Source organism: Mauremys reevesii, linkage group 3 (genome assembly GCF_016161935.1).
Source record: "Mauremys reevesii isolate NIE-2019 linkage group 3, ASM1616193v1, whole genome shotgun sequence".
Lineage (NCBI taxonomy): Eukaryota > Metazoa > Chordata > Testudines > Geoemydidae > Mauremys > Mauremys reevesii.
Genome location: NC_052625.1, coordinates 162,602,937 through 162,628,786, shown reverse-complemented (window position 1 = coordinate 162,628,786; position 25,850 = coordinate 162,602,937). Strand labels below are relative to the sequence as shown.

General features: G+C 38.3%; 1 protein-coding gene across 9 annotated transcripts in view; it reads right to left on the bottom strand.

The window, feature by feature from the left end:
* Positions 1–25,850, bottom strand: part of DST (dystonin) — a 436,076-nt gene that overhangs the window by 146,772 nt on the left and 263,454 nt on the right. For 7 of the 9 annotated variants that reach the window (XM_039528296.1, XM_039528299.1, XM_039528297.1 and 4 more), the window contains 4 exons: positions 24,919–25,017; positions 13,923–14,057; positions 8,401–8,489; positions 7,228–7,363 (listed from right to left, as the gene is read on the bottom strand). In XM_039528296.1, the coding sequence (XP_039384230.1) occupies positions 7,228–7,363; positions 8,401–8,489; positions 13,923–14,057; positions 24,919–25,017 (459 nt within the window). Of the gene's footprint in view, positions 1–104; positions 6,108–7,227; positions 7,364–8,400; positions 8,490–13,922; positions 14,058–15,393; positions 17,305–17,887; positions 20,666–24,918; positions 25,018–25,850 lie in introns of those variants that run through there. The other 2 variants (XM_039528295.1, XM_039528294.1) reach the window with 2 other exon arrangements.

Below are 25,850 nucleotides of genomic sequence, written 5' to 3'. Positions count from 1 at the left end.
GTGGGTTTTTTGTTTGTTTTTGTTTAATAATGATCTCCAATATTTAAAAGGATGCATGCAACTCCTTTAACATAAAATGTGTAACTGTGCCAGTTGTTACTTACCATGCCTACTGGGTTGTCTCCTGTGACAGCTTCTTTCATTTGCAGAACATCCTCAGAAAAGCTTTTGGATGGACTGTCTGACTTCTCAGGCTGCTGGTTATTTTCCAAAATAATAGCTGTGCTGTGAACCAATGAATTCCCTCTGAGAGTTTCTGATCCAAATTCTCTTAGTTCTGTTGAGAAAAGAGTACCCAGCTCCTCTGCTTTGCTTGCACACTCATCATCTGTGGTGATATCAGCAGTCTGTGAGATGGTAAACAAGTCTTTTGCCAAATCACTCATCAATTCCTCGAATCTGTATGAATTTTCATCTCCAGGTGGGATTTGGAAGATTTGTTCAAGCTGAGAAGTAATAAGTTTAGGAGCTGTAGCTTTTATCTCTTGGTCTCTTTCATTCTGGGCTTCTTCACTTGTTGTTTCATATGCATTATCATCAGTCTTTTGGTTGCAGTTGTTTTGCTTCAATATATCAAGGAGGAGGTCAGGACTACTGTTATCAGGCCAAGATAACTGAAGATTACCATAGTCCTTTTGATCTATGCACGATGGGGTAGCCATTACTGTAGCGCTAATGTCATCACATGTTTGCTTGATATTTGACTCACTGGAAGTCTCATTCTCCAAATGTGTGCGACTAATCATTTTAAGTAAATTTTGCATTAAAAATTTTGTGTCAGAGTAATTTAAAGGTTCACCTTCCTGCTTGCAGAAAACATGGCCATCTTTCAATTTCTTTTTTAAAATATTCTTTACATCTTCAATTAGTGTGTCAGATACTTCAGGAGGATGTGATATCCCTTCCTCTACTTGCAAGTCTTTGGGGAGCATCACTTCTTTGTGAAATGATTCTACAGGCTTTTCTTTCCTGACACCATTTTCAATTAAATCAGTCTTGTTGGGTAAAGTATTCTGTTCCATAATGTTTTTTACTCCATTATAACAAACCAGTGTTTCACATTTCTTCTGCACAATATTATCTAAGCTATCACCTATGTTATCCAAAGGTCTAGAAGAAAAGTCTGCTGCACCTCTATGGTTCCCAGAATGTCTGGTTTCAGCACTGTCCTCTGACACCTGGACATTCTCAGTACTTCCTTCTGTGTCAGCTTTCTTAAAGGCAAATTCATGACTAACTATCACGTCATTTTCTGACGTGTCTGTAAGAACTTTATCAGTTTCTTGACAGATGATAGCCTCATTTTCTTTGGTAACATTAATTCCCTTTGATTTTACTGTAACTGTCAGGGGAGAGGATTGAGCATTAGAGTTTAATTTGGTTGGATGCCCTGTTCCCTTATCAATAATATAGTCAGGTATCACTAACTCTTTTCCATTCTGTATACAATTTTCATCAGTTTCACCTTCCTTAAGGTAACAAGAATCAGCCTTATTCAGTTCTGAAATATCTTTTGCTTTTAGGCCTTTTGCACATTGTTTTAAATAAGCAGAAAGGTCAAACTCTTCCATAAATTCATCTGATTTCACTGTATCAAAGTCACTGTCATGTCCTGATTTAGCATCACTTGAGGCCTGTCCAACACTTACTTTTTCTTCATTTGAAACAGCAATTTCACAACCTGTTTTAATAGATCCATCAAATATTTCTCCAAGGCTTTCCATATGAATGGGACTTTTACTTAATTCCTGGATATGACTTTCCTTTATAATAGTCACCATGTTTATATTTTGTTTAGGAATGTCAATACCTATTTCTATTTGACCAAGTTCTTTATTTGTGACTGGGTGTACTAAGTCAGTGAAAGAACCTAGACTATCACTATCATTGACATAAGGCACATGTCTGACTACATTATTATCCATTTGGGATGAATTTACCTTAAGCAGTTCTATGCCAGTCACATTATTTGACATGTGCTTCACGAGTATGTCTTCCTCTGTGCTCTGTCTTTGCTCATAATTCGAACATGGCATAGATATATTGTTCTCGTTTTTCATTATGATATGAACTGGTAACAGATCTTCTGAAGGGAGGAAATCTATTTGAGTCTGAATGTTTGCAGCACCAGTTTGCTTAGCAATAGCAGATGGGGATGCACACGCAGATCCCTCCTGAATGATTGCAGGGTCTATTGCCATGGTATCATTCATGACAAGATCAGGCGTTAGAGTCGTATGCTGTGTGAGGTGACTTCCTTCACTCTTAGATAACAGCCATTCAGTGCCAATGATGCTTTCAGGTTGGATATTTTCAGTGATAACTTCAAACATATGTTTGCTTTCTACCAAATCCTCAGAACTTTCAATTTCTTGCTGTCCTTCCTCTTTGGTTTTATCTGTAAGATCAAGACTTCCTTCTTCAGAAACATCAGATACATTTTTATGTTTTTTTAAATTGGATTTATCAGAGCATAGATCACTTTTTTGACTGCTGGAATCTAACTGCAAAATATTATCAACTGCCATGTGCTTTAAAGGAAGATAACCATCCAAGGCATCAATATTCTGATTACATTCATCACTATCTACCATTTCTTTGGAAGGAGCAAAAAGCTGGATACCAATGTTTTTATTCCGACACCGTGAGTAATAAATATCCATTATTCCTTCTTCTTCTTCTTCTTCTTCTTCATCATCATCATCATCATCATCGTCATCAGTTCCATCATAACTATCACTATCATAATCCATATAATCATAATTTTCCTCCTCTTCCTCCTCCTGCATTCCTTCATGCTCATCCTCATTAGAGTTACTTTTTGCTTGCATTTCACATTCCTCATATCGGTCTCCTTGCACTTCAGCTTCATGCAGCCTCAATAAGGGACTAAAGCCGTTCTCACTTTCTTCACTCTCTCTCATGACTGGTAGTGTCTGCTCCTTCTCTTCCACCTTCCCTACGTTTTCTGTCTCCTCTTCAGAGATGGCGTCTAACATTCCAGCACTTCCTGAGGCCATATGTATCATCTCAAAGGAATCTGTCTGACTTACTTCACTAACGCTCAGGACACTATCTCCAGTATTACTCACATCTTGAAAAGTGTTTAGTTCTTCCCTCACATTTACTAGCCCATCTCTTTCTTCTTGGACACCTAAGAGTGTGTTGTCAGGCTCTGGAGTATCATCATTTTCAAGCTGAGAGGTACTACAATCATCATCAATCTGAGGGGAGTCATAGGAATCATACCCATCAACCTGAGGAGTGTTGTATGCATCGTCATCATCATCATCAACCTGAGGAGTGTCATAGGCATCATCATCTTCATCATCAACCTGAGGAGTGTCATAGGCATCATCATCTTCATCATCAACCTGAGGAGTGTCATAGGCATCATCATCTTCATCATCAACCTGCTGCAAATAGTTATTTTCACACTGTGGGGTGCCATCACTCTCTCCCAGCAGCAGATCACCAGGTTTATTACCATTATCTCCCAGTAGTAACCTGCCATATATAGCATTGCTGTCCCCTAGGAATAACCCACCATGCAGACTGATACTGTTTCCCAGAAGTGACCTGCCATGCATGCTGGTACTGTCTCCCAGCAATGCCCCCCCAGGTGTATCAGTAGTGTCTTCCAACAGAGCCTTATGATGCACATTGCTAGTGTCCTCTACGGGTGGCCCGCCCTGCATGCCAGTACTGTCTCCCAGTGGTGACCTGCCACATGTATCAGTACTGTTTTTCAACAGAGGCCTGTAATGCACATCACTATTGTCTTCCGGGAGTAGTCCATCAGGCATATTGGTACAGTCCTCAAGGGATGGCCTGCCATACTCATTCTCTTTAGACTGTAGCATGCCATGCTTATGCTCATTATGAACAATTTGACTCACTAATTCTTTACCAGAAAGTTCTCCTAGAAGTCTGTTTTCAATATCTGTGTGGCTGAATGAATTGTGACTTCTGTGAAAATCACATTTTTTCATATCTTTATCAGTTAACATATTCTTATCATCAGAGTGCAAAATGTGAGGGCCATACTTTGGATTGTTTTCTTGAACAGCACTGACTTCACTATTAACTGACAAATCATCTATACCCAAGGAATTTTCCGAAGTTTTAAAAGTCCTGCTTTCCCTACCCAGGATCTCTCTTCCATCAGGCATGCTGGGTTTGTCTTGATCTATTCTTGAAATAAGATTTCCTTGTGAGTATTTTGGAAGATGCCTTTCTGCATTTCCAGAGTTTGCTTGCTGATACACATGCTCACACCATTCCATCTGTGTTTGTTCAGGATATTCTTGAAAACTTTTGAATGCATTCTCTTTTTCAGGGTTTTGAGTACTACCTACTATATTTCCAGTTTCTGCTTCAGGTTTAGACACCAAAGAATTCAATGTACATTCTGGTTGTTCAAAACCATTAGCATTAAAGACATTTGCTCTACTGTGAAAATCATTTCTCTCTGAACATTTATCATTCTGAATATCTTCTTCAGGCTGTTTTAAGTTGCTGTCAGTAAAAGTATTCTGTACACCTGTATACTCATGCAGGACATTGCTTGTGACATTATTAAACATGACATTGTCAGGTTGTTTCAGATCAGTTCTTTTTGAGTTTACATATGTGTTACTAAATCCTCCTTCTGTCACATCAGCACTGGATGCAGAATCATCACCTTCCAACAACATGCTGACAACTTCATCCAGGTCTCCATCATATAACAGAAGTCTTTGCCCTGTGTTTGCATCCATATAACTATTTATCATCAGATAAGACATGAATAATTTTTTAGTTTGCTCTACACTATGAGGCATTGGCTCTTCTGTACCTGAAACTTCTTGTTCCTGTCTATGGTCATGAAATGCAGATGGCTGGAATTCATAAGATGATAACCATCTTGCAGCATTTTTACAAGAGGACTCTAAATCCTCCATGTTAGGCATTTTATCAGGTAAAACTACATTGTTCAAAACAGATACAGTATTACCATCTATTACCCCTAACTGTGCGGCATTATCCAGACTGAGTACCTCACATGTTTCAGGAATATAAATTGCAGCTATTTTCTGCCTGCCATTTAGTATTTTGCTTGCCAGTTCATTTGTTATCATCCCTTGATGTAAAGAAGTAGATATGGGGAATATTTCACCAGAATGAGGCCAAATGAGGCCAATGAAGCCTCTCTGTGCTTCTAGTACCAAGAGTGCACTGCTAGATGAGATTAAGCTGCACTGTATGGCTTCATCTACAGTTAAGCGTTTAGATGAATTTGAACATAATATCCCACCAGTCTGAATCTGATGAGTCAGAATACCACAAGCAGCGTCCTGATCAATCAACTCTTGTCTCATGGCTTCTTCCACAGTCATTCTATGCCCTGAGTCAGGTTCGATTATACCTCCAGACAGTAGTTGAGCTCCCAGCAACCTGAACATGGTTTCACGGTCTATGAGACCTTCATGGGCTGCTCTCAAAATACTTATCTGCCTTCCACATTTTAGAGTTATTCTACCTCTTTCTTGTGGTCTTACAGGTAGAAGTCTTAACCCTGTTTCTTCACTTATTATGCTTCTTTGAACCATCTCCTCCAGGGAAACCTTTTCTGCAGTGTTGGGGTCTATGAGATCTTTGCATGTGTCTTCCTTTTCCAAAAGCTTTGAAAATAAAGATGCAGAAACCAGGTTCCTCTGGAAAGCTTTGTGCAAAGTGAGTTGCTCCCCTGTAGCTGGCATAACTAGATATCCTCTGGAAAGCTGAATCTCAAGAATTTTAATGGCAAGAGTCTCTGGAATAATACCTTGTTCTAAAGCAGCTACAGCTGGAAGATTTGTGAATGATGACTCTGAAATAATTTTCTTAGCATTATTTAATTCCTGTAGTTGCAGTAGAGTTTGTTCATCAATAAGTTCATGGACTTTTGCTTCTTCGAGATCAAAACATATTCCTAATTCTGGTGAAATTAGCCCAGATAAAATCAGCTGATTCTCAAGCAATCTAATGCCAGTTTCAGAGTCAATTAGACCTTTTAAAACAGACTGAAAGACTGAAAGGACTTCTCCAGTTGTTTGATCAATGATACCAGCAATAACTTTATCCACCTAAAAAGGAATATAAAGAATGCTTTTAAGTAATTTTATAATTGTACATATTAAACTTTTTTTTTGCTTTTGAATACATATTAAGCACAAAATCATGTACTTACCAGGACTGGGACAATGCTGTGAGTATTAGCAGCTCAAATGCGCAAGTGATCTATGTCAGTGATTCAACAGCACACGATGTAATAAAAGATTTAAAATCAACATGCATCTGTGAATTGAAAATCTATGCTCTGCATACATAAATAGGGTTAGTGGAAGGCAGCAGAATAGATTATTATATAGTGAACAATAGGACATATACCTGGAAGGCAAACTGTCATGCTCTAAGTGTCTGTGAAAGGTTAGAAGATTCAAAAATAGTATGTGATACAAAATGACCATGCTACTCATGTTTACAGCATACAGCACTTTTGCACAGACACCCAAACATATGGAATCAGATATTATAGAACCCAAATACTTCAACTAGTTTCCATGGAAAGTATGTAATCAGGTTGGCAACATTATTTAAAAATAATTATACAAGACATTGCTTCTACTTGTATACGCACACATATATTCACAATACCTTTATGATATAATTCCATATTTGAGATTTAGATTGGTTTATAAAAAATGTACTTGTGGTACCTCATAACTATTTACTGTATGTGGTCCCAACCATATACCCAATTGGAATTTAAAGAAAACCTGGAACACTATATATCTTCTGGGATATCTCTGGGGGAGTACATGGCAGAGATTAACCCATATTATTTTATGGTGTCATATTTTTGCAGCACACAAACTTGTCTAGCAATCAGAGGATGGTTTTTAAAGAGAAGAGTTAAGAGATGGATGATTTGCTTATCTTTGTTCATGCAAGGCACATAGTATTAAGACTCTTCACGCAAGTTCTGATGAACAGAATGTTCATATCCACACGTAAGACTACATATATTATACAAATATATAGAAACTGCAGTCATTTGATTCAGGTCTCAGCTTATTGATACGTACAATCAAATACAGTTTCTCCTTTCATTGTTAATATATTGTTCCACAACCATGCAGTAAATCTAAAAAGAATAATGTACTACAGCTAGAAACACAACAACAACATTTTCTGTGCTATTACCTTTTCCTCCATCTTTTCATCACCTACATTTTGTGCCCCCTGCAGTTGTTTCAAAGCTTCATTAGATAAGAGGTTATAACCTTCTTGAAGGGACTTTACTTGTTTTTCCATTTCATTTCTCTCTCCAACCGTCATTCTACCAAAAAAAATACATATGATTATTATCAGATTTGAAAACCAATAAACCCAATCAGTGTGTCAGAAATTAGGCCTAATAGGTAGACAAAATAACAAGAGGGTGAGCTATTCCACCTGTTGCACCCTTTTGCAGTCCTCAAAAAGAGACTTTAGGGAGAAAAATTGGCTACTGGAGAGAGCTTCACCATCATGGCTGCCACTCTCATAGTCTCCTGGGACGCTGGACCTTCTTCATCCCAATCCTGAAAAATGTCCTGACAGACCAGGCCACAGAGAGGGAGCCAGATGATGCTCCCATTTCCACTGGCTATAGTTAAATCCTAAAACACCATCTAGGATGCAAGACTTTGTCACACATCTTTCTCCCCATCCCACCCCACCCCACGTGTCCTTTTCCTTCCCCCACCTTATTTCTTCTCTTTCCTATCTCCTTCCTTTTACTTTCTGTCAAATAAGAGTCTGGCCTAGTCACCAAGGCTGCATATTTTGAAACACTGCTGAAAATCTGTTACCAGAAAGAGGAAGCTAAAGAAATGCCCTAAACAGCCCAATGCTGGTACAAATTTGCCAGGTCTTGGGAGAGGCTGATAAGATCCTGTGCTATGCCTGTGTTTTGCAGTTAGGCTGCAAGTGAGAGTCAACATCAGAGACAGAAGCTGCATTTTCTCTCTGTATCGCTAATAAAAGGTTAAACTGATTTTAATGATGTGTTTGCCATGGTATTAAGTAGACTTGGGTCTCTATACACCAAACCTTGAACCTTGTTTAACACTGTTTAATAATTGGAGAGTGACTGGGTTATGTTAACATCTTTAATGCTTTGGGCCCCCTACTTCCATCTAAACTGATACAATCTTTTATACACCTAATCAAGTTCTCTTCACAATTACATTTAAACTAAACAAAAAGAACAAATAAAATATTACTCAGTGTAACTGTAAGATGAGAATACCAGTCTGTTCCTTATAAGCAAATATGATGCAGTAATTTAATTACAGTTATATTAACAAAATGTTGTGATAAAATTTAACATACTTGTCACTGTGTTTAGCCAAAAATGACTGTGTAGTCTGCAAAGCCTCAGATATTTGTTCTCTCCTGGTTACTATTTCATCAGCGGAAATCTGAAAAATATACAATCAAAATTCAGTTCTCCACAGTGCATATGTCTGAAAAGAGAGAATGGAAAAGTAGCCAACACATACAACTCCATTACTTTCAGTCTGAGTATTGATGAGCCTGCCATACTGGGCAAACTTTGGGCATTTCTGGACAGGCTAGGCCTAGGTAAGGTTAGTTGTTTGTCATGGCAAAAATACTGCCATTTTAAAAAGGGGAAACCCACAGCACAAATCTTGTCGTCTAGAATTAAGCTGTTTGTCACGGATAATTACTAGGGAAGCCAAATATCCTTTATTTTACAATATTTGTTTAAAAGCATACAATAGTATTTAACTATCTGGCTATACCTGACATATGTAGTATTCGGCTACACCTGACATATGGAAAGCCAACCTTATACAGATTTCATGAAGGAGTCTTGTTCAGTAGCTTCCCGACCAAGATGACAAAGATCATGACTTCAGAAAAAATACCTGAAAGTCACAGATTATGTCCTGAATGTCAGCACTGGCTTTATTCTGCCAATTACTTTTACTATTAACTTCAATGGGAATGGAGGATATGCCAACACTGAGTGCTTTTGGAAATCCCACCCATAAAGCTCACTGCTTTTCAAACTGATACTTTGTAGAATAATAAAAACTAAACTGGGACTATGAAACCATAGTTACACTTAGGGTTGTCTACACTACTGGGGGCAGGGATGGGGAAGGGAGATCTATCTAAATTATGCAACTTCAGCTACATGAATAATGTAACTGAAGTCATCATACACCTCTACCTCGATATAATGCTTCCCTCAGGAGCCAAAAAATCTTACTGTTGTTATAGGTGAAACAGCGTTATATCGAACTTGCTTTGAGCCGCTGAAGCATGGAGGCCCGCCCTCCCGGAGCACTGCTTTACCGCGTTATATCCGAATTCGTGTTATATCGGGTCATGTTATATCAAGGTAAAGGTGTACTTAGATCTGCTTTCTGCAGTGTCTTCACTGCAGTGTGTCGATGGGAGAAGCTCTCCCATCAATTCCCCTTGTGCTTCTTTTTGAGGTGGAGAGTACCGGAATCAATGCTAGAGAGATTGGCGGTCGATTTATCGTGTCTATACTGGATAAATCGATCCCCACTGGATCAATCACTGCACGTTGATCCAGCCGGTAGTGTAGACAAGCCCTTAGTATTGGTCCTACACGAACAAATCTGTGAATCTGTACTACATGGTCAGTATATCCTATATGAACAGCTTTGTGAGCTAGACAATGAGGACAGTGCCAAAGCTTTCTGTTTGATGTTAGCTTGTTATCTGTATTCTGATCTACAACGATAATTAAATAAACTAAACTAAGTCATAAAACATTCATATGATCCTGAGGCTGCTCATATGACCATCCAGCCAAGTCAGCCCCAGGAGAGCAGGGAAGCAGCATACTTCACAATTGGAAATTTATATTCACATAAACCACTTTACACCCATTAACTGCAGTAAATATCTGAAACAAAGGCTCATTCCAGAGGATAGCGTGCAACCTGGTAGCTAAATATATTAAACTATATATTTAAACTATTGCTTCCCCGCCCCCCGCCGGAAATTTTAAATTAACTGGGAGTGAAGCTTTTCAAGGTGCTGATTAAGGAGATTTCACCCTATATTTCTTATACTACACCCCAGTACAGATGACCAGGTGCTTTATTTTTATGTTTGACTTTATGAACATTATCAATGTGGCAACTGATAATTAAGCTAGTCAAAAACTATATCAGGTCTCTTAACACTAAGAACAAATAAAAGGTTGTATAGCACAGTGTCTCTGACCAGAGTGGAGAGAGATGCTTGTTTCTTACAACCATGTTACAATACTATATAGCAGGGTAGCTTACAAACTAGCAATAACAGATTTATAATGAAATATCATTATCTACACTGCTCCAGGAAACCATGTTAGCATAATGCTGATTCTAATCTGGACAGAGTCCAAGCTACTCACTGCCATGCTGAGAAGAAAGCATATGGGAAGAACTATGCATTTCTTCACCAGTTCAGCATCTTGGTTTCCTTTAAAAGTTAGGGTTGGTTGCCAACAATAACATTCATAATTTTTCCACTGTTCCTATTACCCACTTATCACCCTCTTCTTGTGTACTGAATTAGCATTTCAGCTTTAAGAGACTCTCCTTCAGAACAGCATAGATGAAGAGAAGCAGATATATGCAAGCCAACAAGGAGGAACCCTCTTAACTTTTAAGTGTACATGTTATTTCTGAAAAGTGAGTAGAAGGCGGGGAGGGAATAAGAGAGAGCTGGTGTAGTTAAGATGGATGGAATAGTTTGTAAAATTGTATTTCATCAACAGGGTTTGGTAATTGGTTACTCTGAAGTGCGGTGTGGCAGAGGAGTACGTTTTTCCATGCCAGAAGGACCAGTCCTCTTTGTTTTTTTATGAGAAAGAATGGAATGGAATCGATGTTGTCTATTCCGTTTGTTGACTGCTTCCATGAGCAGAGAGTTGGGTGTAGGATGTGAAAAGAAATATTTTGATCCTTTGGGTGGGAATACTTTTTGTCCAACCATTTACACATAGGCAGTGCAGTAGCTGGGGTTTGACACACAGTATGTGCCCAGGCCAACAGAGCATCATTAATGGGCAGGGTGAATTTGCTCAGACAAGGTGTGTGAAGGATGTCCAACAAGGAGTGTTGGGGTTCTTTCTCTTTCAATGGCATATATAGGATTTCCTCTATATACTTCATAAGGTCCAGAAGGTCATCAACATAAGATGGCGAGGGAGGCATGACAGCCTCATTTGGTAAGGAGGAGGATTTGCGGGAAGGTGATGTTTCTTCCTCCACAGCTCTTGCTCCTTTGTATGATTGCACTGTGCGGAGGGAGCTGAGTGCGGCCTTTGTCGCTCTTGATATATCCTCTTATGAGATGGTACCCAGTAAAACTAATCACCATAAGGGACCTATAGGTTCCAATACACCCACCTTGGTGGGGTGTCAGGGAATGGGGCAAGACCCCACTGTTATCCTTGCTAGGGATGGGTGTATCCCTTGCTAGAGTGTACCCTGAAGGAGGTTGAAAAGGGAAATCCTGTATAGATAGTTCAGAATCCGATGGTTAAGTTGGCACCAGGGCCCCAAAGGGATCCCATAAATGCATGGTTATCAGAGGCTGTTGATATGAAGGTACCAGAAGGTGCTGAGTTGGGATTGGCTAGAAATGTATCTGTGTGCCCTCAAAGAGTTTATGAGGGACTGGAGGCCAAGATGATACTGGAGGGCAAGACATCACTGAAAATGGTAGGAGAGAGTAAGTAGGCTCTGTCAGGTGAGATGTCAGGTGAGATGGTACTGGTGGGGAGTGTGTCTCTGTATTTCTCAGCAATGATGACTCAGATGCTCCAGGATCTGAAGGTCCACATTAGTCAAAAGACTGGACAGTACCACGGACTCTGAGTAGGAAATATCTGGACTCAGAATAACTGGAGGTACCATAGATGGTGCTGAAGTACAATCAGTACGTCCTTCATGTCTGGTTGCTGGAGATGGTATCAATGCTTTCAGTCTGGCTCTGGAGTCCTTATGTATTGAAGCCATAGAGTTCAGTGCCAATGTAGGTACTGCTTAACATAGCTTACCAGACAGTTTCTTGGTATGTGGCATGGTCGTCTTAGCCAGTGCCACGGTCTCAATAGCAGAGGGGATGGGAGCCTCAGCAGTATGCATAATGAGACACAAGGACTCCTGAGACCTAGATCGAGTGGATGACTTTCCCTTTCTCATTTCCTGTTCTGGGGAAGGAATCCTTCTCTTCTTTGATAGTTAAGATGGTTCTGAAGGGCACCCTGGGTCTTTGCTTACCATCGCAATAGAGATGGTCACCAGAGCTCTGTGGATCTAGTGTACAGGGGGGTGACTCAGATCTTGTTGGTGTCAGTGAGTGCTCCATTAACAAGAGTTTAAGCCTGTTCCCCATCAATGTATTAGACCTGCTCTTATACCCTGAGTAGATCTTGAATTTGGAGGGGATGTGAGACAACTCAAGCCAGTTTTAATGTCCAGCACTGCTGGGGAAAGACCTATGGCAGGTCTGGCAGGGTTCAAAGCCTGGGTTCTTGGGCATAGCCTGCACTTGAGACTGTGGATCAAAGGCCCGAAAAAAACAAAGGCACAATTCAGGCCAAAGAAAGGGAAGTGGAACCCCTTCCCCCCTTTTTTTAAGTGAAAATTGTGCTAAATAAAAATAAAGAAAAAAATACTTAGAAAATACAGAAGGAGGACACCGCAATTCTCATCTCAAGCCGCAGGCAGTTGAGGTAGAACTGGAGTGGCAGCAGTTCCGTCTCTCACTATATGCCCTCATACCAGAGGACCAGGATGTCTAGGATGAAGGTATGGATCCACGGACATTGCTGATGAAAAATCTCTGAACCAGAGTGCACAAGCATGCACACATCTTGAAATGGAGCACCCATAGGGACACTACTCGAAAAAGAGCCAGCTACACACAATACCTTATGTGGCCACTTAAATGTGTCCCCTTCCCACTGGTAGAGTCCTAGACAGACAATCAGAATTGCTTAGAAATATTACTCAGTGTCTCCCCTGGTGTCTTAACATGGTAAACTGACAGTCAAGAAAGGGAAAAAATGCAAATAATGAGGCAATCTGACCACCAAGTCTCACTCACAGAGCTTAGTGTGGGGTAAGAAAGGATCCCAGCAGACCCACTCTGTATCTCCTTTCCCTAAAACAGCACTCTTGTGGGAGGCAGGAACGAAGCCACCTTCAACTGAAGATTCATGGGAGAGGAGACATTATTGCCTCCAATGCTCAATGGATGAGAGTAGCCCTCACCTACTCCAACTCAAAGTACTTATATTTTTTAAGAAAATGAAAATTGGTCTGGGATCCCATCCCTTCTCCACTCCCATTCCTTCTTTACTGGAGGTAGCGTGGGTATTACTAGTGCTGTAGTAACTCCTGCAAGACGAGGAAACAGACCCAGAATTGGATGTACATTGTGCAGAAGGCAGAGATCATTTATATAAGCTGTATACCCAGTTGGTTCTATAGCTCCCAGGTTCAGAGTTGTGTTCCTTCTATATTAGTGGCCTTGTGCCCCAACTTTACCTCTGGATAGGTCAGCCCTCTGTAGTCAGAACATGTCGCATTTTGGGATCTTCACATCCCAGAGGGCAGACTATATTTTTTTTCTTAAGAGTGCTCCACAATATCTTGTTCTCTTAAATGTTTTCATATTTGTAAATATATTTTATTAACATTTTAAAATGTTTCCCTCAGAACCAAATGTGAAATTGAATCTTTTTGAGTATCACAAAAATATTTATGGAAACCTTTGCGCATATTAACCAGGACAAAGAACAACAACAACAACAACAAAAAGTTGTGCTCTATCAAGAAATCTTTGAGTACCTGCTGCTTAGGCAAGTCTGCCTTTTCAGCCTTTTCTCCTTCTCCCTTGCTGAGGGTCTTGCTGATGTCTGACACCCATTTCAGTAAATCCCCAGCTTTCTCAACATGCTCTTTCTTTTCCTCTTCCATTGACTTCTGGGGGGTAATGTGCATCGTAAAAAATACATTTATTTAAACAGTTGAGATATTAAATTGTAAGACCCACTAACTCTCAATCCTCTCATAATGCCACTATTAACACAAAAACTACAATAGTTTGAGTAGTTTTATTTATTTATTTTACCTTATGCATTACTGTCACCTATATGAAAATATATATGCATATGCAATATAACTGGAGACATTAATAGAGATAATTCCTCCAAGATATTTGCACAGATTCTAAAATGGCTATGGTATATACATATTCACACACGCACACACATGAACCATTTTATTGAAAGTACAGAAACAGATTAACCTCCCAGCCACTACTCAGTAATTAAAATCTAAATAATGCTTGCAGTCAGAAAAGCTAAAGCATCTTTGAATTGCTGCCTTTGCATTAGCCTTATATGCCGAGAGCCAGCACTGGATATCACACTTCCGGAGTACATTGGGATAGATTACTAAATTACATTTAGGAAGAAATACAGTGTTATTATAGTCTTCGAACCAAGATATACTGAAAAATAATCACAGAGGAGTCACCATTTTGTTTGCAATAAATATATTATGAATTTGTAGTTTGTGTCAAATAGTATATGATTTTTAACCAGAGTTTTATAGTAGTTGGAAACTTTTCAGTACTTAAAAATGTGTTGAAACGCTTTCACTTATCACAAGAAAAAAGGAAAGAACATTTAAAAATGGTTTAAAAAACTAAGCACTTCATATCAATACATCTTATCTTGTACATACTGCAGCTGTATGAAAAACTAATTGCACTGATCCAAGTTTTCTCTGAAATCAGTGGAAAATCATTTTGATGAGAAATTTAAACAATACCACTCCAGACTACAAATGTATGACCTAATTCTGCAAATGCTAAATATATGTGAGTAGCTTTATGCATGTGAGTAGTCTCGTGTGCATAACTGTTCCATAGATTTAAGCCTAAATCTCTGCGCCACATTTTGATACCTTTGTAATATAAAATATTTGTTTTTTTTTAAGATTTAAGAGCAGTTTGAAATTCCAAATCAAGCCATCATGGCTGGATGAAATATTGTAATATTATACATAAAACAGCTCCTATTTTGAAGTCAATGGGACTTTTACCTAATGAAACCATGTAAACACTGCAGCACTTCATGCCTATTATGAACTGTATTCCTTTATGGTATCTAACTTCTATAGTATGTTATCACTCTCACATGATTACACAATAGTATTAGTAGTTCCCCACCAACAGCCTAGTGATCAATGGGAGTCTTTTCACTGAATGGACTTTGAATCTAGCCCAAAAGTGAGTACCAAAATAACTGTTTGATTATGAAGCATAATAAAGACTAGAAATTCCTATCTTAATGGGCTCAGTTGCTTCTAATAATCGTAGCCCTGTGTGGCAATCAAAAATAGATTTTTCCAAGGCTTCTTTGTATGTTAACTTCTTCTTTGTTTTGGGGCATGTAATGGCTTTAACATGTGACTTGTCATCTTTAATTTTTGTAGCTGTGATAGCATCAATAATGCAATTCTTAATAGCATCTTCCATAGACAACCTGCAATGAGATTTTGGATCTATCAGTCCACCAGTTAAGTATTGATACTGCAGGCAGCGAATGCCTGTGTCTTTGTTCAAGACATTTACATTCATAGCTTCAATGGCTGACATAATTTTGTTTGTTACAGGATGAATGATCCCAGTAAAGACTAACTCACACTGTTGAATTTGCTTAGCACTTATTTCATCAATTAACTCCCTTTGCAAAGCTTCTGAAACACTGTATTTTTTCCCAGTAAATGGATCAATTATGCCTCCTGTACTGGCTTGAGCTTCAAGACACCTTAGGGCAGTAATTCTATCCACCAAGTTTTTGCGTGAGGCTTTTAGAACTGTAATTCTTTCATTGGTGTCAGAAAGCCAGTATCCTGCAATAGGGCTGTTCAAATCTTTACATGGTTGTGAACTGCTCAGCAAAATATCACCAAACTCATTAGCTGTGATGAGGCCTTCCTTATATCTGTTGACTAATGTTCTGTCAATTGTACCCAGTGTTAATGCCTCTTCAATATTAAACTGTATTCCAGTTCTGAGATCTGTTAGCAAAAGTGAAGAGTTTCCACGGGAATCAAAACACGTAGACTCCTTCCACTGAAATTCCCGTTCTAATAGCTCAAGATATGTACTTTTATCAATTAAATCCCTTTGATAAGCCTCATATGAAGTCATTTCTGTTCCAGTTTTGATGTCTACTACGGAAATCTTATGAACTTTTTCTGCTGATGGGCTAGTAATTTTTCTTTCCCCAACTGGAAGCAGAACACATTTGCTATCTACATCAAACACACAAATTTTCAGCAACTCATAGTAATACATGACTTGCCTATTATTTGGGTTTTGAAAACATTTTGTATTACTAGAAGGTTCATGTAAAAATTTTAAAATTGTGTTATTTAGCAAGCCTAGCTGCACTGCGACATCTGGAGGAATACGAACACTTCTTACAGGGTCAATAATTCCCCCACTTGCAACCTGAACTTCAAGAATATTTTTACCTTTTTGTCTTTCCAGGATTCTAGCTTCAATAGCTTGATACACTGATATTATTTTACCAGAACAGTAATATCCTAAAACTGCTTTCTCTGCCTCAAGTAGTCTACCTTTGAATTCATGATCTACAAGTCCTCTAACAATTGAGTCATCGACAGAATATTTCTGACCTGTTGTGGGATCAATGATGAAACCTGTGGCAGCCTGGGCTTCTAAAAACGCTAATGCTAATGTTTTTTCAATTATTCTTTTCTTTGCTGCTAAAGCAAAAGAGATTATTTCTTTGCTGGATTCAATGTACAGCCCAGCTATAGCAGTAGGTTTAGTTAAAAACATTTCAAGACTTTTCTGAACCTCATCAAATGACTTCTGCCCTGAATGGAGCTGTTCAACTGTGCTCCTGTCTAGAAGCTTCACTTCAACCAACTGCCTGGCAGTTACATCATGTCGGAGACCTTGAAATTTAAGATCATCTTCCCCAGCAGAATATTCATAGTGAACCATATCAACATTCTTCATATTCTTGCCCTCTAAGAAAGAGCTAATCTTTGGAAAATCTTCTCCCCTTAAACCTTCAGATGTTTGGTATCCATCAAACATCCTGTCTTCATTACCAAGATTCTTGTCATTTTCTTGTTTTAATGTTGTAACTTCAACAAGCACATCATATTGCTTGCTCTTCACTATCTGCAAACAGGAATTTTTTGACACAATGAGCAATAGAGCTGGAGAATGTAATTTGCACTTTACACAATTTAGTCCAAAGTCCACCACCAGAAGAATGCAATGGAGAAAGTGAACAGCAGAAATCATGAATAAGAAATTTTATTAGCATGGATAGCACAGGGTATAATTAACTAGATTTTTTTTAAAAAATTATACACCTCAAATATTTATTTAAAAAGAATAGATTAATGGGCATGTGGCTGAAATCCAAGGTAGAAATTTTATTCTGTGCTTATTACCTGCACTTATTGATATCATTCAATGCACTTTTAACTGTAACTGAGTATAATCATTGTATGTGAACTTCTATAATGTACATAAACTTTTAACAAATAAAAATATAGTTTCAAATAATCCTATTGCAAATATTTGAGTATTTTAGTCTTTTTTTGTATTCACAGATAAGCAGAAAAGGTCCCCATATACCAGAATAAAAAAAATAAGTATACAACAGAGAGCATAGAAGAGCAATATCAAATTTTAAAGAATGGAACAGTAAAAACCAGCACCAGGAAGGCAAATGTCAACAAAACTTAGAGTATACCTCCAAAGGGTGCATGAGCTTTACTAGTCCCGGTCCATGGTTTTCTTCTTCATGCCAGGAAGTGTGAAGGTTTTTATCTCTTAATTTGTCTATTTCTGATATTTTTGTCATGGGGTTTGTTTTATCAAAAGTTATCTGGAGCTGGGTGCTTGTCTGAGAAACAAACTCTGTAAAAGACTGTTGGCCTGTATCATCTTCTAGGGATTGTTTTTTTCTTGACAACTGGAGCTGCGCCTCTTTTGGTTCTGTATCATCACCACCCAGGTGCAGCTTCATTTCTCCTAATCGATCCATTTTAAACCCTGGAATGTTTATATCAGCCTGTCTCTCCTGTTTCTGTCTTAACAATGAAGAAGTCATTTTTGCACATGGATGAAGTTGTTCTAAATCTCTAGGTGAGGTTTCTCCCAGGTAATTAAATTCCTTTACCTTCTTCTCACAGTCCAATTTGAATATAGAATCTTTGATGTTATGATGTTGCTTAACTCCATTCTGAAACATTAGGAACTGGTGTTCACGTTCCTTCATCGGCATGTCCATATCCTGTTTTAGGGTCTCCACCATATGCCTCTGTACCTCCAATTCCTCCTCAAGTTTCTGATATTTCTGAAAATAATCCATTTCAGCATGCTTTCCTTGTTGTAGTTGCTCACGACATTTCTGAAGTCTTTCTTGCAGATCTTCAATTTGCATCTTGTACAATTTTATATTCTCTTCAGCCATATTTTTTTCTTGCTGAAGAGTGACACATTCCAGTCTTATACCTGAAATGTCATTTTCAGTGATGCTATGTGATTCCAGTAGTTTTTCAACTTTTTTTCTAAATTCCTCTGCAGAATGTTTAAACCTAATGGACTCTTCCTGAAACAGAGCCATCTTTTTGCGTGCCATTTGTTCATCTAGGGTCTTTTGATGGAATTCATCCTGCAGCTTCTTCAGTTTACTATTTAGCTCTTGTATATGAGCTTGCTGTAGCTGTATTTTCTGCTCACTCAACCTCTTTTCAATAGTGAAAGAATTTAGTTGTGCATTTAGATTTTTAACCTCTATCTCAGTGTTCAGTTTGAAAGCACTCTGCTTATCACACTTCTGTTTAAATTCGCCGGCTAATGTTTTTGTTTTTATTAGATCATCTTCTAGACTTTTGACTTTACATATGAATTCTTGCTCGATTATTATCTGCTTGTGCAACTGTTCATTTGTGGTACGTAGCTGTTCTTTAAAACCATCTGCTAGGGTTTTTAAGGCATCATTTTTTCTCTGAATACTTTGTTTCTCCAGAATGATCCTCTCTGATTCAGACTGAATTTGTTGTATCATTATTTTGGTTTCAGTATTCGATCTGGTAAGCTCCTCGACCTTTTGTTTCAACGATTCTGCCAAACGATTGCTTTTGGCCAAATCATCTTTCATCATTTGAATCTTCTGTTGATTTTCATTCTCTGCTCTTGTCTTTTGAAGCAGCTGTTCCTGGATTTTTTTATACTGATCTTGCAGATTATTTGCTTCTCCTTTGCATGACTGTGTTCTTTGTTCAGCTATCAGCTTCTCTTTCTGGAGAGAGTTGATTTGTGAATTTAAATGCTGAACAGTGATTTCAATTTGTGTGTGTGATCTAGTCAATTCCTCTACTTCCCTTTTTAATTGCACCTTTTCCTGCTGAAGAGATTTCAGCTCTTCTTGATAATTTATTTTAATTTTCTTAAGATCTATGGCCTCTTGCATTACCTCTTCAGCTTTACCTGTGGTTTTGTGCAGCTGCCTATCGAGTTCTTTCAACTGTTGCAAATATCCCTGCTCTACCTGATCTTTTTGGTCCAACTCAATTTTCAGACATTTAAGTGTATTATTGGCATCATCTAATTTCTCTTTTAGTAAACGAGCCTTTTCTTCAGCTGATGCTTTTTGAAGTTCAAGATCATTCAGTTCATATTTTAGATCTTTAATGTTTTTTTCAGCCTTTTTGTTGGCAATAGTCAGCTCATCTACCTCCTGTTTAAGCTCCTCTACTTTCTTTATTTCTTGTTTTTTCTGGAAACCTATAATTTCAGAGTCAACGCGGTAATGTTTGTCTTGCACAGATGTGCAAGTTGGCTGCACGCTTTCTCTTATTAAGGAGTATCTGCCTTCAACTATTTGCCTTCTAGCTTCAGTTTTCTCTTTTTCTTGGGGCTTTTTTTCTGCTAGGTTCCCTTGATACTCAAAATCTTGTTCCATTTGCTTTATTAGTTTCATCAGCTTTTCCTCTCCTTCTGTTTTTTTCCTCAGTTCTGCCATTAAAGCTTTTTTCTGCTGCTCTAAATCCTGAAGATTTGTGTCTTTCCTTCTCAGGTGCTCTTCAAGTTTTCTTCTAGCAGCAGTACTTTCCTCTATTTGAGTTCTAAAAGCTCTGAGGTTTTCTTCAACTATACTTCTTTGAGCCTCTGCCTGCAAGGTGAGCTGCCTTACATGTTCTAACTCCTGCTCTGCAGCTACTTTCTCTTTTGCAATGCTCTCTAGCTCTATCTGATACCGCTTTGCCTCTTGCTCAGCCTTGGTTTTCTGAAAAGATATCTCTTCCACATACTTCTGCTGTTTCTTCAGCTCATCTTCTGCAGCTTCCTTCACTTTGGGGAGTTCCTGTTCTACATGGAACTTTTGTTTCTTCAACTCCTCTAACATCTTCTCAAGCTCATTTATCTTTCCCATAAGTTTTCTGTTCTCATCAATTGTTGACTTTTGTTGCTTCATCAGATCTGAATATGCTGCATGTGCTGATGCCGCTTCATTGTTTATAATCTATAAAACAATTTAAAATATACAAATATGTTTAAATCTGTTCTTTTTTAATATAGCATGTGAAATCTGTTGTATTATTTTCAAGACATAGTTGAAAATACTTACTAATATGTATTCAGCATGTCAATACAGTAGGATGAGCAGTTCCCACCACCATCACCTTCGCCTTATATAGTAAGCTTCAGACAAGAAACCATTAGTTCAAGATGAAAAAATCCTTCATAAAGGAATCCACAAAGGGGAGGAGTCCCAAAGAATCTCTTTTGTTATTCAGGAAGCATTTAATGGTTAGAAAAGTCAGACAGCCACTTGCATATGCTCTTGCTCAAAACGAATAGCTACAACAGGTAATGAACAAAACACAGTATGCAAGGATCACACAGGTCAAGGAAGTTCAGCATTTCCAGTTTGGTTCAGTAGGAATTTAAGTCATTTTATGTTTACAACAAACATAATACAACACAAATTTGGAAATCTCTCCAAGAAAAGAAACAATACATGAAGCTACACTCAGGATGTGTCCACACTAGGAAAAAAGGGTGTTTTCTTACCATGTGTTAGCTATCGCGTGTTAACTAGGAGGTGGCAAACTCTTAATGAAGGGAGGGCAGTTAGTAGTTTCCACGCATAAACAGATGGAGGTAGACACTTGTCTTCACTAGAATTTTATCATGTTAGCTAACCTGAGGTAAGAACACACGTTTCTTTCTAGTGAAAGCAAGGCCTACTATGAGGTGAAAAGCAAGCAATTTTTCTAACAGAAGGTTATTTTATTTTAACAGACTTGCCTGATTTCAGTTGCAATGAGACTTATATATCTCAAGAAGTGCTAATGAAAAGGCAGCTTCATTCCCTATTTTCCTCCTTCACTTGGATGATTTTAAATAAACACTTAGGATAGGTCTACACTGAAAAAAAATAAAACGCAACCTGCAGCAGCAAGTTTCTGAGCCTGGATCGACTCAGGCTGTGGGGCTAAAAACAATATTGTAGACGTTTGAGCTCAGGCTGGCACCTGGGCTCTGCAACCCCACAAAGGATGTGGGTCTCAGAACCCGAGTTCCAGCCCAAGCCTGAATATCTACACTGCTATTTGTAGTCCCACAGCAGGAGCCTCACAGGCCTGAGTCTGTTGACCCAGGCTCTGATACTTGCTGCTGTGGGTCATTTATTGCAGTGCAGACATACCCTTACAGATGTTGGGATTAAACTGGATCAGCTTCGGAGCATCTCCTTTTATGCTGACAGTTACACAACAAACATATTAAATGTAAAGTATTTTTAGACAATTAAAATTGAGACTCTGATTGCAGTTGCATCTAGGATCACAAATTAAGTTTTCTGTTATGCAGTCTTGTGCTCTATCTGATCAGCAACGTAAAGCATCAGCTGGGAGGTATACCTGCTAGTATAACATTATGATATTAAAATGTGATGAAACAAATTCAAAATTATTGAAAAAAATCAATTGTTTTGCCATCTCTGAATCGATACTGATTAATAAATTATTAATATATTATTTTTTAGTTATGCTCAATCAACTTTAAATCATGTGTGAGGTTACTATATTTAATTATTAATAAATCCCAGTCTTGCATTTCCTCCACTCTACAACATGGTTTCCGCTAATACTTCAGAAAACTTCTTTGGCTCTCCCCATTTCCTGTCTCATTCCATCAACATTTGATTGATTTCACGCCGCACCAGAATCGTCATTTATATTAACACTGACACAAATTTGACATGGAACTGGATATCCTTTTCTACCATTTCTGTGTTTTGATGCTGTTTACCAGAAAGAGTGGTTATTTCCTTTCTTGTATATAGCTGCTCTTCCCCATTATTTCTACCAGCACTTACTTGACCATGAGGCTTCAATAGTTGCTTTGATGTTCTGTCCATTATGATTTTATCACCTCTCTCAGTATCAAATTCTTTCCTTTGACTTTCCAACTTACTCTCAGATTTACTATGAGAACTATCTTTCTGCAAATCTCTCGTCTATTGGGTTTTTGCCTACTGTGTTTTTCTGTCTTTGTTCAACTGCTTCATCACATCCCAAAGGTTCAAAAACTTCAGCTATCACCGTGGTTTTCTGGAATTCAGCCTCAGCAGGTAAACTCTGAGCTGACAGCACACAGGTTTAAATTTAGATTTTAAATGTCATAGACTTCATAGCAAGAGCCTTATTTTACCCTTCTTCTGTGCACCAAACTCTGAATGACATCACACAGAATTCTTAACAAAGACAAGGATAGAATAAAGTCCTGAATGCCAGAGGAAAAGCTCCATGATACGCTACTTTGATTCCAAAAGGAAGCTTATTATATTGTTTTGCAATTAGAAAGCAACCTTACATTATCTACTAAGAAGTTATCATTGAAGTAGAAGTCTGCATATGTTTTGCAAAAGACAGTCTTGAAGACACAGCTTGGAACAGACAAAAATGGTTTATAAAATTAAATTATTCTTGAGAAAAGTGACACCAACCAGCCAAACCCAACAAATTTCTTGGTCTCTAGATATTTTTCTTTTTTGTTTTCATTTTTACCAGCAGTGTGAATTAGACACATAAAGGCTACTTAGCATGTAAAGGTAATATCTCATGCAATGGATGCTACAGGGTTAAAAAAAAAAGATGCACACTTTTCATATTTATGTTGTGAGTCTGTTCAGAGGTATGCGATAGGAGAACATGCAGGAAAAGACAAAGCTGGCAGCAAGATTATTTAACATCCCTTTAAGGATCCAGGGTCTTGTCCAATGTTTACATAAATAAATATTAAAAATTAAAACTTGTTAAAATAACTACAATCCTGTTTTATGTATTTTTGATACTGGACAAACCATACAGTATGTTCTTTGGCAGAAAAGCTATAAGGATACAGTGTATAAATTAAGACCCTATCATCCTTAAAGAGTAAATATATAATTGCTTTAGAAACACATGATATTTTTAAAGAAAGTAAAGAGTAGATAATATGCTTTGTTTAATTCTTTAAAGCATTGATTTAAACTATGTATTTTTGAACAAATACACCTCTACCCTGATATAACGTGACCCAATATAACACGAATTCAGATATAACACGGTAAAGCAGTGCTCCACGGGGGTGGGGCTGTGCGCTCCGGCGGATCAACGCACGTTCGATATAACGCGGTTTCACCTATAACACGGTAAGATTTTTTGGCTCCTGAGGACAGCGTTATATTGGGGTAGAGGTGTCATTTATAGCTTCCATTTATTCTTGTTAACGAGACCTCATGCTCACTGTGAAAAAAATTAATTTGCCTCAAAGAATCAGTGCAGAAGAATGACAAAAGAAAAAAGAAGCCTAGACATTTAAAAGTCATTGAAACAAACATAAGGAATTAGTGAAGGGGTTATTGCACTCCCCTATTTAAATAAGAAATTCCTTATCCATTAAAAGCAAGCTAGTGTGCACACCGCAGGTGAAATTCAACCCTGTGCAGAGGGATAATGGAAGACCTAAGCACCACTTAGGTCCCATTTAAACACACTAACTAGGACTTAAATAGGACATTAATAGTGCACAGGAGTTGGGCTGGCTCTCTGCACAGGGACAAATTTCAGCTTGCATTTGTAAGTACAGCATATATCCAGCCCTAAAATATACACCAAATAAATACAGTCCACATTTCAAATATCCAATGTGGTTTTTGTTGTAAAAATAAAACTGCAAATGAACTTTCAAAAATTAAAAAGCAAGTATTGTCTATATATGAATATAGATGATGAAGTATGATTTATAAAGATGGACAGCTTTTGGTGAAAATTTAGGTTATTTGCTTTACAGAGCTATACTTTTATATTTTCCTTATTTTTTAGAAATAAAAAAGTTTAAATAAATGTTTTACTAAAAGGGATCAAACACTGCCAGCTAATTTGTGCTAGGTCTTAAGTAAAACTGTGACGGTGCATTATAATTTCTTCTGTCCTGTAGATAATTTCCTTCTCTGCAGAATTCAGTGAATCACAGTGGGCCCCCGTAATGTGACCCTCCCATCTGGAAGGACTGATGGAATGTGAGGACTTTGCAAATATATATCAGTGCTTATAAGAATGATAAGTGCACAGTCCAATATCCATATATTCCCATGTTTGTGCAGTATATATTTCAGTTCTTAGTATTTCCAGCTAAAATTATGATCCAAGTCCAATAGTTGTTTTATTGCCCCCAACAAAATGGGTTCTCCCCCAACAAAATGGTTTCTGTTTTCCTGTGACCTACCTCCTCTTCTTCTAGTCTTTTCAAAGAGTCACCAGCAAATTTAATATACTGGGTCATCAGGGTCACCAAGGCAGTATACCGTGTTCGTAAATCCATGAACTGCACAGAAACAAAAGAGGAAAATGGTAGCACTCACAGTGACTTCAAATGCATTCAAATAATGTCCAAGAACTACCTCTAGACTTAAACTGGCCTTTAGAAAAGTCAGATATGGCACAGAGCTCATAAGACAAATCTTGATCTTGGTTTAAAGGACACAATAGTCATGAAGAACCATATAAACAGGCTGTCCACAGGACCAACTGATCCTAAGAATGGTCAGACTGGTATGGAAGAGGCTGAATGGAAGTGACCTGCATCTGCTAGGTGTGTAACTGGTGTGGTGGAAGTCAGGGGGACAAAAGAATATGAGGAGAAGAAACTCCAGGAAATAATCTTCCCAATCACAAATATCCTAACTCATCTGGTACTGGAGTTACTGTAGCACTAGAGTGGAATTTTCAAAAGTACCAAATTAACTTGAATGACATTTGTGCTCCTATGTCATCCTGGGGCTTTGGAAAATTCCACCTCCGAGAGCTGTAGTATCCCCAATGGTGCTCCAGCCTGAGTAGGAGGACCTAAGGTCCCTATCTTATGTTGGAGGGGCTTCAAAATCTTAACTCCTTGATAGCTGGATGGTTAGATGGAGTATCCTCACCCCTATAAGCCTAGGTCTTTGTTTCTGGTTGTCAGCTCCTGTTACAGAATTGTCAGCTAGAGAGAGTCACTTCAGGGCCAAATTGCCCCATTCACTCTTGTACTCTATGAGTCCTCTGTGGATAAAATTGCACCTCTGTGTGCACAAATAGGCTTCAGGGAGGCATTGCCTCTGAATCTGCTACAACAGAGACTTGTGGCACCACAGTGATGGTGAAAGCCCCTCCTGGGGT